The sequence below is a fragment of the Beta vulgaris genome, chromosome 2 (assembly GCF_026745355.1).
Source record: "Beta vulgaris subsp. vulgaris cultivar EL10 chromosome 2, EL10.2, whole genome shotgun sequence".
NCBI classification, from domain to species: domain Eukaryota; kingdom Viridiplantae; phylum Streptophyta; class Magnoliopsida; order Caryophyllales; family Amaranthaceae; genus Beta; species Beta vulgaris.
The window spans coordinates 55,541,513-55,560,618 of record NC_079203.1 but is presented as its reverse complement, the minus strand read 5'-3'; the positions used below and the strand labels follow the sequence as shown (position 1 = coordinate 55,560,618).

Genomic DNA, 19,106 nt, shown 5'->3' with positions numbered 1-19,106 from the left:
TCCCATCTTCGAATTTTAAATCTAGGAATACCAAATCAAAATTGGGCCTTAGATTCTATAGTTATTAAATCTCATAGTTCAAGTCCCTTCTAATGGGACTTAACCCACACACTTTATGTCCAAAACAACCATCGGATCATAACCATAAAAAAAAACCCCAAACCGTCAGATCTAGGTCAAAACCCTAATCTCTCTCCTCATCTCCATCTTCCAACTATAAAAACCCTCTCATCAACATCCTCACTTTTTTCGTAGCTGTAAAAACCAAATTCTAGGGTTTATAGAAACTCTCTTCTCCCCCAAATTCCACAGCAAAATCTCCAGAGGTTAAAGAGACGGCGCCACCTCGCTGTCCGCCTTGACAAAGCACTTCTTCATCGCTTAGTCTTGGCCCTCGATTTTGTTTTTCTTTTTCAAAAAACCCCAAAACAATTTACGACATAAACCCTAATTTCTCGAAAAAAGCTTCAATTTTTAATCAACAACAATGGCGGTGAAACCAACTAAGGCAGAGAAGAAGATCGCCTACGATCAGAAACTATGTAATCTTCTCGATGAGTTCAGTCAAGTTCTCATTGCTTCAGCAGACAACGTGGGTTCGAATCAGCTTCAAGGTATTCGAAGTGGTTTAAGGGGTGATTCTGTTGTTCTTATGGGAAAGAATACTATGATGAAGAGATCAATTCGTCTTCATGCTGAGAAAACTGGGAATGATAATTTGCGTAAACTTGAGCAACTTTTGGTGGTATGTTTGTAATTTTTTTTTTTGAATTTGGGACGAATAATATTTTATGATTTAATGTTTGATTTTTTTTAATGGTTTTTTGGGGTGTAGGGTAATGTTGGGTTGATCTTTACTAAGGGTGACTTGAAGGAAGTTAGAGAGGAGATTTCCAAGTACAAGGTATATTCTTAATTTTTTTTAATTTAGATGTGTTTTTGCAAGTTATTATTATATCATTTGTTGTATGTTTTTTGAATTGGGTTTTGTTGTTTGATATTAAGTTGAGGTGATGTTTTATGGTATTGTTTGTTGTATCATTAATCATGCTTCACTACATTATACTACTACACACTGAAATATTTTTCGAATTACTTGTGTGCATCTTAATGGGGATTAATGGTGTTTATAGTAATGTTTGTTGTATAATTAATCATGCTTCACTACTTTATATTAGTTACACATTGTGAAATAGTTTCCAGATTACTTGTGTGCATCTTAATTGGAATTATTGGTGTTTGGAAAGTGTTGGTTTTTTTAGTTTATTTGGAACCTCTATTGTTAATGGAACTGTGTTGGATAGGAATTTTCTCACCTATTCATGTTGGATGCCATATTTGGGATTCTTCTTCTGGCGACCAACTTTAGAATAATTGGTTATGGTTATGTAGTCCAAAACCTGTTATGCCAATAACACAGGCGACCATTAGAGTGTGATATGGCGACCGTGAGAGTGTGATATGGTGACCGTGAGATATGGCGACTGTGAAAGTGTGATATGGTTGTAATTTGCTAGGTATAGTATGGGATTTGGTGATTATAATTTAAGATATGTTTTCTCAAGTCCTTTAATGCATTATGCTTATAGAATATGATAGCGAATAATTACCAAGATAATGGTTTTTGGAGATGTCCACTTATTATCTTTATTCATATTTATTTGGTGATTCAATTGTGATTCTATGCTGTATTGAACTTGATGCAATGTTTCTGAGTAGGTTTAACAATTTAACTGGCTGATTAGTGTATTGTTAAGTCGCTTGTAGACTTGTTCTAGTCTCTGTGTAAATTGTTTACTTGATTCTTCTTTTTGGTTGTCATTGACAAGTTTGATAATTTGAACAGGTTGGAGCTCCTGCTCGTGTTGGTTTGGTTGCTCCAATTGATGTTGTTGTCCCACCTGGCAACACTGGTCTTGACCCATCCCAGACATCTTTCTTCCAGGTTCTTGCCATTTATATGTGGTGACAGTAACTCTTTCTTATGATGGTGAGTTTCTTTTTAACTTTTATTTCTCCTTTCAGGTGCTTAACATCCCTACCAAGATTAACAAGGGTACAGTCGAAATTATCACTGCTGTCGAGCTTATCAAGAAGGGTGATAAGGTGGGTTCCTCTGAGGCAGCTCTTCTTGCAAAGCTTGGAATCAGGCCCTTCTCATACGGTCTTGCCATCGAGTCTGTTTATGACAATGGGTCTGTATTCAGCCCTGAAGTGCTTGACCTTACTGAGGAGGACCTTCTTGCAAAGTTTGCATCTGGTGTCTCGATGGTCACATCTCTATGTCTTGCTATCTCCTACCCGACTTTGGCTGCTGCTCCCCACATGTTCATTAATGGGTACAAGAATGTCCTTGCTATTGCTCTTGAAACCGACTATGACTTCCCTGAGGCTGAGAAAGTTAAAGAGTACCTCAAGGTTTGTGGTTGAATTCTCTATTCACTAACATTTCTTATGGTATATGGAATGTCTTTACCTTGCTACAAAGTGCAATGGTAGTAGGGTCAATATCATACATTGTTACACATATTTTCATACATAAAATTGTATTTGATCTTCGTGTTACTTTATTTTCGGGTTGCAGGATCCTAGCAAGTTTGCTGTTGCTGCTCCTGCAGCTGGTGCTGCTGCTGCTTCTGGTGGTGGTGCTGCCGCTGCCAAGGAGGAAGAAAAGAAGGAAGAGCCTGCTGAGGAATCAGATGATGACATGGGTTTCAGCCTGTTTGATTAAGTCTTGTAACTTTTGAGTATCAAATGTTCCATTAGGAGTTGATGTCCCAAAAGTCTTTTATGTTTTAAGTTTTAGACCAACTTTGAATCTTCAAGTTTTGTTTCTCAGAATGGCGGATAATCTCATTTTTTGATAGTTTTATGAAGACTAGCTTGTTTTTCTTCATCCTCTTTTTTGTTCATGTTCTGTGCTGATTCACTGTAGTTCATATATGTGTGGAGGATTGTGTTCCATCAGCTGCGGGCTGCGGCCATTAGTGTTAAGAAGGGTGGAAGCAGATCATACCATTGAGTCAGGACAGAAAAATATACTGACAACTGCATGAAAATGCCGTTGTTTTAGCAACCAGGGTCTCAAGAGTGCATTGCCTTGTATCTGAGGGGTTGTCTTGCTTAACATGGTGGTGTTTATGTTGTGGAATATCTAAGGACTATTTTCTTGCTTGTTTTTTTAGTAAGGGGACTCTGGAGGAAGATATCAAAAACAATTTCATTATGTTTACGGTGCACTAACAATGTCGAAGGTTCTGCTTTCAGAAAGTGAGTTGAGCGCTAAGCCTAGGCTGCAGTGGTGAGTACTATCTATAGTGAAACCAATCCTTGCCACTTGGTTGTGCGGGTAAGCTGGGCAAATTTCTGTGGTACTGTGTTGTTTGTGGCAAAGGAGGTTGGGTTCGTTGCCGCCTTTCAGGTGGTGAGGCGATGTGTGGTTTGCTGACACTTTTTCGATTGTAGGTGGTAATTTTTGGTAGTTCAGTATCAAGAAAAGAAAGAGGTGTATGGGTTGAGCAGCTGTTCAGGTTGCAGGTAGCAAGGTAGAGCGTCAGTTTGCGTTGATTCAGCAAGTTATGTGTTCAAGTCCAATGAGAAAGTCCTCTGATACAAGTTGAGAAAGTAACAAATTGATGAGTGAAGGAGGGAGAGAGAAATGAGAGGGAGAAAGTATAGATTAATAAGCAGGGAGAGGTATTGTAAACCGAGAGTGTTTGGTTGGGAACGAGTGTTTATCTGAAATTATATTTTCATACTTTCCTTTTGTTTGGTTTGGGTCGGACTTGAGAGGGAAAAATCCGGAGCTAATTTTTTTCCAAGGGCGGAAAATCACTTTCCTCTTGAGGTAAGGGAAGCCGTACTTTTCCTTACTTGTTTTAGTTAGTATTTTTTCAACCAAATAAAGGAAAATTTATTAGCAATTAAGTTCTCCTTTTGAAATTATTTTCACGGAAAATCAATTTCAATCGAAAATATTTTCCGGCAAACCAAACACACTCTAAAACTTAAAGACACTGAACTAGAAAGAATAAGAGAAAGATGAGACTGAATTGACATTCGAAATACCTAGTTTATTATAGCTCTTTTTGAAAAGAAAGAAAAAAAGAACGAACATTAAGGTGATACGTTTTGTGTATTTTTAGACGACTAATATAAATTGTAGTTATTAATTGAGCTATATTTGCTTGAAAAAGTTATATGTTTTTTGTTGAAATATGTTGACCTATTATTATTCATACTCTTGAGCAATACAATTGCTTAACACAAGACAACATGTTTATGTATCTTCATGAAGCACACAAGAAATGATTGAACTAACAAACATATTGATATTCCATCACTACATTAAAGAAGATATTATCTTAATTATGTGTAAATTTCTTTCTTGTATAATTATAGATAACTGTACATCTATAAACGTGTATTCAGGTGAGAATCATGTTGGCCTAGTAATTGTAATGCATTCCTTCCACCCTTGCGATAGGAGTTCGATTCTCACTCTTTGTAAGAAGGATCCCCAATTTCCCCCTTTCTTGTAAGGGAATTCTTCAGAAGCACCATTAAGTCAATCATATATAGTTTATGGACCACTAAGATTGAACTAAAAATGTAGTCTTTGTCCAAAAGTTGAACTTAGATACATGATTTTCGAAATTTGGCATTGACCATACAGTGTGTGTTTTGATAGTTTTCGGCAATTCGCCAACATATTGTACTAGATCAGAATTTGCAAAGCACTACTTTGTGGTGGTTGTTATGCACCTCTTATACATTATCTTATCAGAATTCGATCCTAATGTTTGATGTGATTGTAGAAAAATGGTAAAGAGGAGATGTTTTTCTTTAGGTCTAAGGATTAGTTAGCATAGGCGTTTACCCCTAACCCCTACGTTTAAGATAACAATGGTAAGACTTGTAAACATTCTTATCCAAGTCAAGCAACTTTTATCCGAACATTAGACTTCTTCCTAGGCAATTAGGCTCAAGCATGCTCAATATCAACACCACCAACCATTTTCTGCACGAAAATCGATCATTTCATTTTCAGATAAAAGGCGTGCATAAGCATAATCATATAACGGTATAAGTTAAGAACACATAACCTTTATTTTGTTAATGTAAACATAACCTGAAAGTACGAGGATAATTTTCGCTTAAAAATAATAAGTTTTTTTTTTGTAAGAATTGTAACTCCTTACAACAAAGATGTAACAGACTTTTATTACGAGACAACTTTATAATAAACAAATCTTCCTCGTACTCTGTTAATCGATCAAATAATTTATTTATTTTTGAGAAATCAGTATTATAAAAATAAATTCCTTTTGTTAATTTTTAATTCATAAATTGTTAAAAGAGATGGTCTAATTTTAAATTAAAATTATACCTACTAAATGAATTAAATTAGTCACCGAAAGAAATTAACATAATTACTAGTAGACTAATTCTCTTTTTGAAATTGAACTTACTATTGCTTAATTTTAATTTAAAAGTAGGCGGTCTCTTATAAGACAAACTCTTATTTATTATTTAAAGATCTTAATCCGGATTAAAACTTTTGTCCGCAAAACACCCCTCACGACCTCGATGGGAGTAAGGATTCGAAACACGACTTTTATGCTAGAAGGTGAAATGATAATCGTTTAGACATTTATTATGTGAATAAGCTAAACTAGTGATGTAACTATTAGTTGTTAATTATTGTAGTGTTTTTCTTTCTAATCCAAACTTCCATGGGTTACGAAGACTAGAAGGGATGAATTTGGACTTTGGAGCCCACCTATATTGACCAATTTTGCCATATACTTGTCTCGTTAGGCTGAACAATGAACCCAAATTCCAACATCATGACCCGATTGACTACCGAGTTGACCCTTGAGCTTAGCCTTCATGCATAGGTTAAACATTACAGGAGTACCATAGGTCCACATTAGCCCTTCTCCAATAACTATGGTATCATAGAAGTATTAATAGTTTGAGATACTTAACCTTTTATATAGATATGGATGACATTCAATTTACTTGGTAAAGTCTTGTATGAATGGTACCGAGAATTTGAAATTGAACCATACTACATCAGTGCGGCTTTATAACACCTAAAAACATTTTCATAAAAAAACACCAATTACTTTCATGAATTCACTTGCTACATAAGTTGCCTTAAAATTAACCTATCTCCTTAATTTGGGTGCCCAAATGGCTTCTCACTTTAGGACTCTTCTTTATATTCTCTTACATTAGAGGCGATTAATGTGCCCGACCCGAAAATGGGCGGGTTTTGGCACGATTTTTCGATCTGTAGACGTGATTTCTTTTGGCAAAAAGGACAACGTGCGACTTAAATATGAAAAGTTAGGGTAATTTTTGTGTGACTCGAAAATATTCTGAAAAGCACGCATGATCTGGCTCAAATTAACGGGTTTTGATGCGGGAATTTCGAATCGAGGTTCGAGACTTTGGCCCAATAAGGGTCGCTTTTTTTGGCCAAAGATCGGTCCCGCCCGACCACTCATAGATCTAGAAAATTGAGTTTAATAAGAAAAATGCGTTGTTTTACTAGAATTAAAGAAAAGTTTATTGTTAAATTTAACTTTAAGCTGCCTTGTCCACTAAGCCGGCCCACAGGGTCTTTCTGTGTAGTTACATGTCTTCTCGCATCTTAACGTCTTCAATCCAATTAAAAAAAAAGTATTGGACGTAATTTCGTAAAAGATCTTATAATAGTAATGGTGTTATTTTCAATCAAACCAACAAATGGTGGCCACTCTATTATTGTAAATAATCCTGTACTTTTGGAGGCGACTAATTGCACGAAAAGGATGGACGTTAAATGTTGCGGAAGTGCAAAAGCATAAAACTTCAATACAATGCATATGCTTCAGAATCTTTTTCATTCTACAATTCTACCGCTCGCTACAGAATTTTTCATCCTGCTGTGTGCGTTCACGTTACAATGTTTTGTGATACATATTCTCAGTTGCTAATTTTCTTTTTCAAAATTGGTAAGAAGAATTCATGTAGACTGTTCTTGTACAGGGCCCTTTCTCAAAGATCCATTACAAGTCAGACGCCCCCCAATTCCCCTCCGGCCCTCCCCCCTTAAATCCCAAGCAAGTGCTTAAGTTAGGAATTGAACCGTAGACCTTCTAGGGAAGAAAGATGAGAAAACTTACCACTTTGAGCCAACCCCAATTCCTATACTCAGATGTTAAATGTCACACTAAAAATTATTACTAACACCATACCTATTTTATATTGTATTTGTATATTCTTCTTTTACTATCTCCCTCACTTCCCCTTCTTCACCACCGCTATGAATTGCATCACTGGAGCCACCACCACCAATTTTCCAGCGAGCTTGACATTATCGCCAATATATATATGGTGAGGCATTCACCAAGAACGATCCCACCAAAAGCACATGCATTCATGGTAGGCATCTACACCCGTGGTGGGGAGTCCATGTGCATGCGCCCACCATGAACACATGTGCCTGTAATGTGGAGTCCATGTTGGACATTGACCATATCTTTTTTACAATTTTTTTTTTCAAAAGAATGAACCTTAGGATCGGAGAGAGATTACAAAAAATGCCCCAAAGGCCAAAGTATGATATGATGGTGGTGGTGGTACTACGACGACGACACTAATGGTGGTCTGGCATCGATAGTACGGTGTGGCAGCAGCAGTGGTGGTGTGAAAGAAGAAGGGGGTGTGAGGGAAGTTGAAAAGAAATGGAAGTATGCATATAAAGTATAGAAATATTATATTTAGGGTGTTTGTAAAAACTTTTAGAGCGTACACTCTATAGTTTATATAGACCTATATTGAAATTTGGAAGTATAATCAATCACAACGTGATCTAAAATACAAGTATGAGTAATTTTAAGTTTATTAAAATATTCAATGCGCCTACACATACATAGACCCTACATTGGAATTCGGAAGTATAATCAATCACAAGGTGATCAAAATTCAACTATTTGTCATTAAGAAATAAGAACCACTAAAATAATACAAACCTAACAATCCTTGCTTATAATAAGTTATTAACAATTATTAGGGCCTATTCTCACCAATTTGATTAATATAAAAGCAAATGTCATACTTCCTTCGTTTTTTTTTACATATGTTACACTTTTTATTTTAGCAAGTTTCAAATTAGATGTTACACTTTTATTTTGGGTGATACCTTTCTCTATCTCTCTTCTATCACATGTCCAGATGAGACATTTTTGTTTTCTTTCTCTCTATCTCTCCTAGGGGTGTTCGCGGTCTGGGTTGGTGCAGTTTGGGATGTAACCAACCTGAACCGCAAATATAGAGTTTAACATTTTCCCAACCCAAATCGCACGTCACTTTTGCCTAAACCAACCCAAACGGAACCGCGCAAAACGATTTGGTGCGGTTTAGTTTGCAGCTTATCCATTTTTTCTGTGCGACATTAATTTTGTAATCTAAGATTAAAAAAAATTGTTAATAAATATAAAGAATCCAAATTAATGTGAAATTGATTTCATAATTAAACTTAAATAATAATATATCAAAACTGTCCAAATTCTTTACCTTAAACTTATTTTTCAGTTGTATACTTGTATGTCACCTTGTCAAGTGTATTTTAAAAAAATCATATAAAATTGCGATTTACGGTACGGTTTTGATTTACAAAAATTAAAATCCAACACAAACCGTGGCTTGCTTGAAATCATAACCCAAACCGCAATTTTAAAAACGCAAACCAATCCAGACTGCGAAAAAACGGGTTAGGTTACTGCTTGGTTCGGTTTAGACCGCACTCTAAACATCCCTAAATTCTCTCCTATCCAAAAATTGCCTATCAATTCGTAATTGGAAAAGCGTAACATATTAAAAAACGAAGGAAGTATAAAGATACAACAATTATTCTTTCAACTTGAAGATATGGTGAAGATAACGACCGTCTAGAGACATACATATCTTAACTCAAAATTTATAACTCTAGATCTTGGCAAATCCATGTGACAATATGATATAAATGTTGGGCAAACAACGCATATGGCCAACTTTTCTCTATGTATACAAATTTCCAATGTTGGGCATCTTTGGATAAGAAGAAAGCAAACGAATCAATCTCATCATCTTCTTCTATATATCATCAAATTATATGCTATTCCTTTCCACCAAATTAAAAGAACACAAAACCATGTTTATTTTAAAAGTATGCAAATTGTACAAGATTGGATATGCGCCGAAAATTCATCACGTGCTTAACCGCGTTTTTCATGGAAAAAAAAATTGACCCACACCACATCCATCATCATTTTTTGTGATCTCAAAATCTAATCTTTAGAAAGTGGTCGTATATAGAGATTTAATTCAGTGGATTACCCTACCTTTTGACTACTCTAAGTCAAAATTTAAAATAATTGTTCTTCAAACGTCTAGAAACAAAGAATATTAGTAGGAATTAGGATATTATATTTGGTTCATTCTTTGATGGTTCTGCTTAGAAGCATATAAGGCCATGTGTAGGGTGAGCAACTGTACAGGACCCTCGAATTACAAGGGTTAAATTCTATTAGCTGTCCGTCTTAAAAATAAACCTAAATCTAATTACAAAATTAAAGAAATTAATTTCGATTTGTTATTCTTCTTCTTCTCCTATTCTCCAAAAAATCTCATTTATAACTCTTCCGTCTCTTCTATTCACCAAAAAAAAAAATTAATTTTTATAATTTATTTTATGAGACGGTTCTAATTCTGCTTTTTTTTTTTTTTAAAAAAAAAAAAAAAACTACTATATTTAATATTTTGTATACAAAGATTATATCGTTCAACCTCTAAGGAAAGTAATAGAGTACTATGCACTTCTCTTGACGTGATTTCCTCAAATACTGATGAAGCTAAAAATAAGGTAGTCGTGTCGCGGAGAAGTTGTCAAAATACGTGCATGGCTTGATATATTTTAACGTAATGTCGTGATCTATGTTCATGTATGTGTAAATTGATAACTTTGGAAGATACTTACTATTTAAGTTAAGAGATAACTACGAACTTATTTGAATTTATGTTTTTCTTTTTAGGTCATTCACCTTATCTAGTGACTAGAGGTGGTGGAGACCATGTAGATTGTATTGGAATTCGAAGCTATACGATACGAACTAACGGTGTAAAAAAGGTTGATCAACCTTCAATCATAATTAATAATTAGGTCAACTATAGTTTGGGTAAAGGTAGGCGGTTAAAAATTGTGTTTGTGCGTCTATGAAGCACAAGTATTTCTTTTAGGTCACGTACGTACTCATATTCATATCCGTATTCGATACGATATGTATTCTCTATAGGTACGTGTATCCATTCCCAAAATTTCAAAATCTTGTCGTTTTCCGTTTCCGTACTCGAATCAAACCCGTTCTCGTATCCGTCTGTATGCAATCTAGTTGTCCGCTAGGAATTTGACCTATCATTCTATTGCTAAGAGGACCGCCGGTAGTTAAAGTGTCATATATATCCGAGTTAGGATGGAGGCTTAATTGAGCAAATGCAAGATTGTCATCTCTAAGGCCTTGTTTGGTTGACATTCAATTACCTAGGAATTGCAAATAAGAAGATGTTTGTTTAACTAGAGTATAGGAAGTGGAACTTCCTAGGAAGTTCTACTTCCCACACAATGGGGATAGTTGCTTACCTAGTCCTCCTAGGTAAGTGCCACTTCCCATGGGAATTCCATCTTCCCATAGTCTACCAAACAATTTTGCTTACTTCCTAGGAAGTGAAATATCATGGGAAGATCAACTTCCCAAGTGCAACCAAACGATACCTAAGTTTTTCTAACTTTGTGGATGCCAATTAAGTTAAGTTGATCAGACCTTTTGAGGTGTTATATAGGGTTTTATCATAGTGATAAGGTGACATGAGCTTAATTCTGAATTATTAATAACTTACAGTTTATTAATAGCTTGATGCTATTGATTATAAGATGTATTTAGCGCGAGGAATTTGTTGTCTGTAATTTGCATCTTTGATGTCCCACTGAGACAATAAATAAAAAAAGTGCAAGAAAATCTTGTCTCTAACTAAGTTTTAAATGTTGATGTTGATGTAAAATTTTAATTTAATGGAGGCATTATATATATAGTGCAGGAATATATGGATCTTTTATCCACTATGAGAAGAGATGGGGAATTGGAGATGGTATTTGGCTTTATTGTGGAGTATGGACCCCCTGTATCTTTATCTTCCTCTAATCCTCTCTTACAAGATCATGTTGTGCGTCACATAGTCTCTTTTCCTCTTGTCTAGGAAGTTCTTATCATGAGTTATAGTGGTAGTAGTTTTTGGATATAATTTGAATCAAAAAGTATTGTATTTATATATAGATTAAATAAGGTTTTATCATATATGATATATATTATATTACTTGTCTTTCTTTCTTTTTTTTGTTAAAATGGCATGCTTCGATAGAAGTTAATCAGAGTTATGACTTGCATTGGGAGCCTACAACAATCTGATAATAATAATTCATTTCAATCACTAGAGGGGAGGGGTAAATCCCTAACAACATTTGGAGTACTAATATGCCTTCTACAATCCCGAGCAAGGTAGTCCGCTGGCTTGTTCTTCTCACGTATGCTTCACGTATGAGCTTGGTTTCCTTGAATTCTTGTTTGTGTGCCCTACATTTTGTCAACACATTATGGTACATGTCATTATATATAACTTCACCCGATAGTGAGTTGATAGCCTGGGTATTATCCGAGAGAATTGTTACATAATCAAAACCTTGGCGTTTGGCCAACAATATACCTTCAAAAATGCTCAATAACTCTGCCATAAGGACATCAACCACATAGCATTTTTTTTGAAAACCTGCTAACCATTCAATGTGGTTGTTTCTTAACCAAACCCCAAAACCAACATGGTCTTCGCTCTAATAAAGGAGGCGTCCATACTTACAACTCCACAATTCAGAGGAATGATGGCTTGGTAAATGTTGGAAACCCAATGATAGCCCATTTGTGAGTGTTTTACATTGGAGATAGAGAGATTGTTACACTTTATAAGGTAGAGGAGTCACTCCTACTGTCACCAATTGATTTTAGTATGGAACCTCCTTTGAGCTTATAAAGTGGACCAAATCTCTCCTCCTCCTTGTTCGGGTCACCCATGCCCGTTTCATATTGTTTCTGAATTTAACATGGTATCAGAGCCCAGATTGCCGGTCTCGTCTAAACTGGATATTTGATCGCTATTGGATAATGATTTACCTCGATAGGATGTCCTGCCCCTAAAAGGATTATTTCTCTGACCTTTCCAGTTAGCTCTGAATTTCTAAGGACACTCACAAGTGAGGGGGTATGTTGAAACCCATTGATAGCCCACTGGTGAGTGTCCGACATTGGAGAAAGAGAATTATGGCTCACTAAGGTTTCGAGTCGAGTTGAGTTCGAGTCGAGCCAACTCGAGTTTTGACCGAGTGTTGATCGAGTCGAACTCGAGGTGTTCGTGAGCTGCTCGACTCGATTAACACCCCTAAGTATAAATATGAATTTTTGTAGGTTTATTATAATCCTTTATATCATATGACTTATTTTAAATACACCATTCTTAACATATCATAAAGAGAGGTAAACAAGGTAATATATCGTGAAATATCGATGTAAAGAATGATACTTATCAAGCTAGTGATTCATTAACAGCTTAATTACGATGGAATGGTGCTAAAAGACCATCAATATAATCCATCATGTAATGAATTTGGTAAGAGTCTATTTCAAACATTACTCCACATCAACTATTCATATACTTTCTAAGCAACCAAAATCTCACCAAAACTCTTGAAAAGCTTACGAAACGTATGCCACCTCAACACAAATTTATGTGGATATGGAAAGTATTAATATTAGTACGGCCGCTTTCTTGAGTTAGCTAGACTAACTTTTCCTTTGTCTACCCCACCTCCATCTCCAAGCGTGGAAGTCAATCTAACCGTTAGGTCCAACGGTAACTCCATGTGGCTTCATCTTAGCGGCTGTCTATCACCGCCAATTTTGCCTATCAATGATGAGACAAGTCAGATGATAAATTCATAATCAAATATTTCAACTCTTTTTGGGGAGCATGGGATAAGGCATCCCTATGTAGAAAAAGAAATACTTTTGATTACGAATATATATTTTTTAAGGTAAGGATAAAATGTCTTAATCGAATCGGAACTTCGCACAGGTCATCCAACTCGAGTTCGCAGGTAAGGTTCCTTAAGAGTAGGAGGAATGATAAGGGGGAATCTTCACCCTCGAAGTGTCTCTGGTGGGGTTTGATCCCACAACCTTGAGGTTGTGAGATACAAATCAAACCATTAGACCAAGTACTACTTTTAATATCGTATATAAAAAATAGAAGAGACTTTTAATGGTGTTAAGTCTGTAATATATTTCCATATATATAATGTTAGGGTTAATAAATCTAGGTTAACATAATTCATCATAATTACTTGTACAAGATTAATAGAAGGTTGATAGATTTTATTAGGATTAATTGGGTATTTTTAAAAGTAATATTGCAAATTTTCTAAAATTTTATCAACAATCTACGAAATAGCATTTTAAAGTGGAATCGATAATTCATAAATTCGCTCATGAATACTCCTTTCGTTTTATTATATAACTCTCATTCCTTATTCTTCACATGAATTAAGATCTTAAAATGCTATAACATGTGTTTCATATTATATTTATATTGGAGAATAAATGACTTTTGTTTTTTTTTTAACAAAACAACACTAATTGAAGTTTTTGGAAATTTTTACTGATTATTTCAACTAATAAAATTAATTAAATGAATAAATATAAGTAACAAAAGTACAACAAAAATATAAAAAAGTAAAAATGAGCATATTTTGCTAAAGACGCTTAAAAACATGAGAACTACTATATCATAAGACGGAGGGGTAAATGACTGTCAATAAGATGATAAGTCGGCCGGCGTGATTAACTGCCATTGAGTTTAAGAAAGGTCCCACCTTTGATCATACGTGTACCAATAACCTGAATAGCAAATCAAACTTTTCCTCTAGCCAACCTGTTATGAAAGCAAAATAAATTGGTAGGAAATCGGCAAAACATTTTTGCGAAGGCTGATCCAAAATTGACCTAAAAGTTGTTTTATTTGTGCAATTTCTGGCTAGTGCCCTCTTTTTGGACAAAGCGCAATGAAAATTTGGTTGTTTTTTTATATGTTAGATAGGATGAATAGTTACTATTAGTAGTCTAACTAAACTTCCTTAGAAATTTTGCATTTGGAGGCCCGTTTCTAGAATAGATATAGAGTACCGTATCAAGATATGTCTTTTATAGCTACATATGTAAATTTACACTAGGGATGGCAGTGGGGCGAGTAAAGTAGGAGACTCGTAACAGGTGGTGGAATGGGTGTGAATTTTATGTTATACCCGTCCCATCTCCGCGCTGCCCCATTTCCGCCTACCCCCGCGCGCCCCGCATATTTATTATTAGAATTTTATTTATATACTTGTATTATTAATAATTTTATCTTACAAAATATAAATATGTGTATAACGAGCGTACGAAGCGGGTGCGGCTACCCATGCGAGTGGTGGGATGGATATGAAGTATGTACAACGTCGGTGCGGGTATCCATGCAGATGGTAGGGCGTGGATTGATTTCAATACGTACTTGGTGTGGGACGGAAATGGATTTGGAATTTTTCCCGCAATGAGTGGTGGGGAGGGATGGAGATGATAAATTTATGCGGGTACGGGTGTGGAGGTACCATCCTCCGCACCCACCCACCCAATTGCAATACCTAATTTACACCCTATATGTTTCCTCATCAATTGTATACATACATGTGTAGATGGAGCACATTAAGATAGAAAGTATATTCATTTCACCCGTTTCAAGTTTTTATGGGTTTATTCATGCCACATGTTTTGTTGCTCACCAAAAAAAAAACTTGCTTGAGCACATTCCAAAAGAGCGCATGAATTATACAATGCTTTGTTTATTTAAATAAATATTGTATGAGAAAAGATGATTTTAGGAGAGAGAATAGAGAATAATTGGTGAAAGAGCATTAATTATAATATTTTGGTTGAATAAACAAAGGAAAAAATAAAATTCAAGAAGCAAATGAATGATAAGACACGGTTTTTCTAGACAAATTACGAAAAAATGTGGAACTAAATATGAAAATAGAAACTATATTTTGGGACACCTAAACTAAAAATGGAAACTATATTGCATAAAGAAAGTTATGCGTCAAAAGAAAAAGGGATTGCATAATCCAATCCGAATATTGCATAATCTTTCTGGTTAGAGTATCCAAAGCAACACCCATGAGATTTATATTTGCAACTTATAGTTAATTTCCAATTGCACTTGTTTTATATAGTCAGCTTTGTCATAACCTTCGTTATATAACACAAAAAAGAAATAATTGTACGCCACTGAGTACCTAATTAAAGGGGACAATGTGAGAATTGAGATTACACAAATCTTTGATGATTTGCTTTAGATGTTTCTTCACCTACTGAATCATTATTTAACTTCTATTTTACTTAGGGCACAATCCATGAAAGAACAGCAAGAAAAATAAAGAAAGTTATGCGTCAAAAGAAAAAGGGATAAGCATATTTATTCATATCCTTTAATAGAGAAAAACATTAATCAGCTCATAGATTTCGAAAAGTGAAATAAGGCCTACACAAATTATTAAAAGAGACAGTCTAATCATCAAATAAATTAAACGAGTCACTGAAAGAAATCAAACTAGTCACTGTTGGGCTAAGGCTATGTTCAGTACGTTCACCTTATTTTTGCTTATTTCAGATCTAATCAGATCAGATCAGATCAGAAAAAATAAGTGCAGATCATGCTTATATTTAAAAATCATTATATCTTTCATTACATATTAGTAAAAATTATAATAATTGAATATTAATAAAGTACTCATTGAGACGAATCAAACAAGCTTTTAATATAGGGTTTGTCATTGCCTTATTTTAATTAAAAAATAGACAGTCTCTTACAAGACTAACTCCTAATACTATTATAAGTTCTAGTAATTGTCACTAGCTTTTATATCTAGGTGATTAGACCATTTGAGACTTTAATAATTATTTTCGAAAAAAAATTCAAGATAGAATTTGAATAGCTTATTGACAAAGCTGACTATATAAAACAAGTGCAATTGGAAATTAACTATAAGTTGCAAATATAAATCTCATGTTTGCCTTCTTATATTACGTAACTCGATTCTTGACCAGGAGCATGTCCTTTTATTAGAGGGTAGTGTTTCATGCATGCAGCCTTATATATATGGTGTAAACAACAATGGTTTCAAAGGGCGCCAAATTTTGGATGGTGCTCTCATTACAAGTGAAGTCATAGAAACATGTAAAAGACTCAAAATCAAAGCCAACGTCCTCAAACTTGATTTTCATAAGGCATTTGATTGTGTATCATGGGAATTCTTATCTTGGACACTTGAACAAATGGGCTTTCCGGTAAAATGGTGTCAATGGATAAAGGCTTGTGTCATGACGGCCTCGGCTTCGATTCTCATCAACGGGTCACCATCCTCTTCATTCAAACTCCATAGAGGCTTGAGACAAGGGGACCCACTATCACCTTTTTTTTTCGACCTTGTTGTAGAGGTACTAAATTTGGTGATTGGCAAAGCGGTCTCTATGGATCTTTGGACCGGCATTGATATTGGTTGCAATGGAGTTAACATAACGCACCTTCAATATGCGGATGACACCATTGTGTTTTGCCCGCAAAATCTGGACTTTCTTCAAAATATTCAAAAGGTACTCATTCTATTTCATCTAGCTTCCGGGCTTCGAGTTAATTTTCATAAGTCATCTTTGTTTGGAATTAATATTGATGCATCTTGGCTTCAACTCGCGGCTCAATCACTTCATTGTAAAATTGGTACCTTTCCATTCTTGTATCTTGGGTTGCCTATTGGTAGTAACCCTTCAAGATTATGCCATTGGGACCCGATTATAGAAAAAATGAAAAGGAAACTTGCCTCATGGAAAGGAGGACTATTGTCAATTGGGGGCCGGTTAATTCTCATAAAAGCTTCTCTCTCAAGCTTGCCTTTATACTACATGTCACTATTTCCCATTCCAAAGGGGGTAATAGAGTAGATTATTGCAATACAACGGAATTTTTTTTGGAGTGGTTCCCTTGAGAAGAAAGCACTGCCACTAGTAGCATGGGAGGTTTTGCAACTTCCGAAAGATTTAGGTGGGCTTGGAGTGGGTAACATCCAGCATCAAAATTTAGCCCTGCTCTTTAAATGGATTTGGCGTTTCATAACTGAGCCAAATGCTCTTTGGAGGCGGGTTATTCAGGAAAAATATGGGTATGAATCACATTTCTTTCCTTCAGCTCTAGCGATCCCGGTAAAAGGTGGTTTATGGCGAAATATATGCTCAGCTCTTTTGAATAATGAATCTTCCAGATCAATCGTGTGTTCAAAAGTCCGCAAGAAAATTGGGTCTGGAGATAACACTCGATTTTGGCTTGATTTATGGGTGGGTGATTGCACCCTTAAAGTATTATGCCCAAGGCTCTTTCTTCTGAGCTCTCTTCCGCATGGTATGGTATCATCTTTTGGGTTTTGGGATGGCTCCGGATGGAAGTGGTCCTTTGAATGGAAACGAGGATTGCACTCTCGTGACAGTGAAGAACAAAGTTCTCTCCTCTCCATTCTCCAGCGTGTTTTTTTCGAACCAAAGGACCAAGACTCCTTCATTTGGTCTCCTCACAAATCTGGCAACTTCTCAGTTAGGTCTTTCAAGGCAGAAATGGTGAAAGGCTCTCTCATCACTAATCATCCCCCCATTAGCGGTTTTTGGAAAGGCCTAGTTCCCTTCCGGATTGAAATTTTTGCGTGGTTCGCATTACTTGGCAAACTAAACACCCGAACCAAATTGGCTCGAATTGGTATTATTCCTGTCGATGATACTTGCTGTGTGCTATGTGGGGTAATTGCTGAGGATACGGATCATCTCTTCTCTCACTGTGAATTCCCGAAAAAGATTTGGAATTGGTGGCTCAATTTATGGGGAATCCATTGGGTATTTCCTTGCGAATTGCGGGACTCTTTTCTTCAATGGAAACCTCCCTATGGTGACAATTTTTTCATGAAAGTATGGGTAGCGATTTTTTTCATAATATTGTGGTCCTTATGGAAGGAGCGGAACTATCGGATTTTCAGAGGCTCCGCAATGACCCCATCCCAGATTCAAGATTTGATATTATTGAGAATAGGGTGGTGGATTAAGGGATGGAACACCCTATTCCCTTATAGCCCAGAAGAAATTCAAAGAAATCCCAAATGTCTCCGATAGAGTTCGCGACAAGCATTATCCGTCGCGCCAGGCCCCGATCCCAAACTTCGGGTTTGGTCACCTCCACCCCTCTCGTGTCTAAAATGGAATGTAGATGCTTCATTTCATCCCACTCTTATCAAGGCTTCAATAGGTGGTGTGCTGCGTGACTCATCCGGGAAGTTTCGCTGCCTATTTTCTTCCCCCTTGCCTTTCATGGAGATTAATCTTGCGGAGATTTTTGCCATTCATAGAGCTCTTAAAATATCTCTAAGCAGCCCGGAATTCTCAAAGTATCATCTTATAGTCGAATCCGATTCAGCTAATGCGGTAAAATGGTGCAACGAAAAATCAGGGGGTCCGTGGAATATTCATTTTATCCTCAATTTCATTCGAAACATCCACAATCTGGGGCTCCATGTCACAATTTGTCATAAGGGAAGAGCCTCAAATGGAGTCGCGGATGGGCTAGCAAAGCAAGGGCTTGCAAGGTCGGACGATTTCATTGCTTGGTTGTAATCTCACTAGCTCGCTTATGCTTCTATGAATATTGATTGTTTTCTTCCATTCATGTAATAGATGGTTTGAAGCCCCTGTAGAACCATTGTATGGATTGTCTTCAAGAAGCAATAAAATCCCTATTATCAAAAAACAACAATGGTTTCAAAAAAAACACAATGTTTTGAAACTATTTCTAGATTTTTTCAAATCCGGCGGTTTTTTTTTTTTTTATTCGGGACCTTCTTGAGGGCCTGAAGA

At 35.9% G+C, this 19,106-nt stretch overlaps 1 protein-coding gene across 1 annotated transcript; it reads left to right on the top strand.

Moving 5' to 3' along the window:
- The first annotated feature begins 223 nt into the window (after positions 1–223).
- Positions 224–2,896, top strand: LOC104903535 (60S acidic ribosomal protein P0). Its single transcript, XM_010691583.4, has 5 exons — positions 224–745; positions 836–904; positions 1,847–1,945; positions 2,026–2,418; positions 2,585–2,896. Exons 1-5 carry the CDS (start codon positions 488–490, stop codon positions 2,729–2,731), a joined length of 966 nt encoding a protein of 321 aa, XP_010689885.1. The 5' UTR covers positions 224–487; the 3' UTR covers positions 2,732–2,896.
- Positions 2,897–19,106: the final 16,210 nt, after the last annotated feature.

What these genes read in the sequence shown, in the direction of transcription:
- LOC104903535 (XM_010691583.4), top strand. Translation starts at nt 488, where the DNA reads ATGGCGGTGAAACCAACTAAGGCAGAGAAGAAGATCGCCTACGATCAG. An exon ending in AACTTGAGCAACTTTTGGTG is followed by an intron (nt 746 to 835) that starts GTATGTTTGTAA and finishes TTTGGGGTGTAG; the next exon opens with GGTAATGTTGGGTTGATCTT. An exon ending in AAGTTAAAGAGTACCTCAAG is followed by an intron (nt 2,419 to 2,584) that starts GTTTGTGGTTGA and finishes TTCGGGTTGCAG; the next exon opens with GATCCTAGCAAGTTTGCTGT.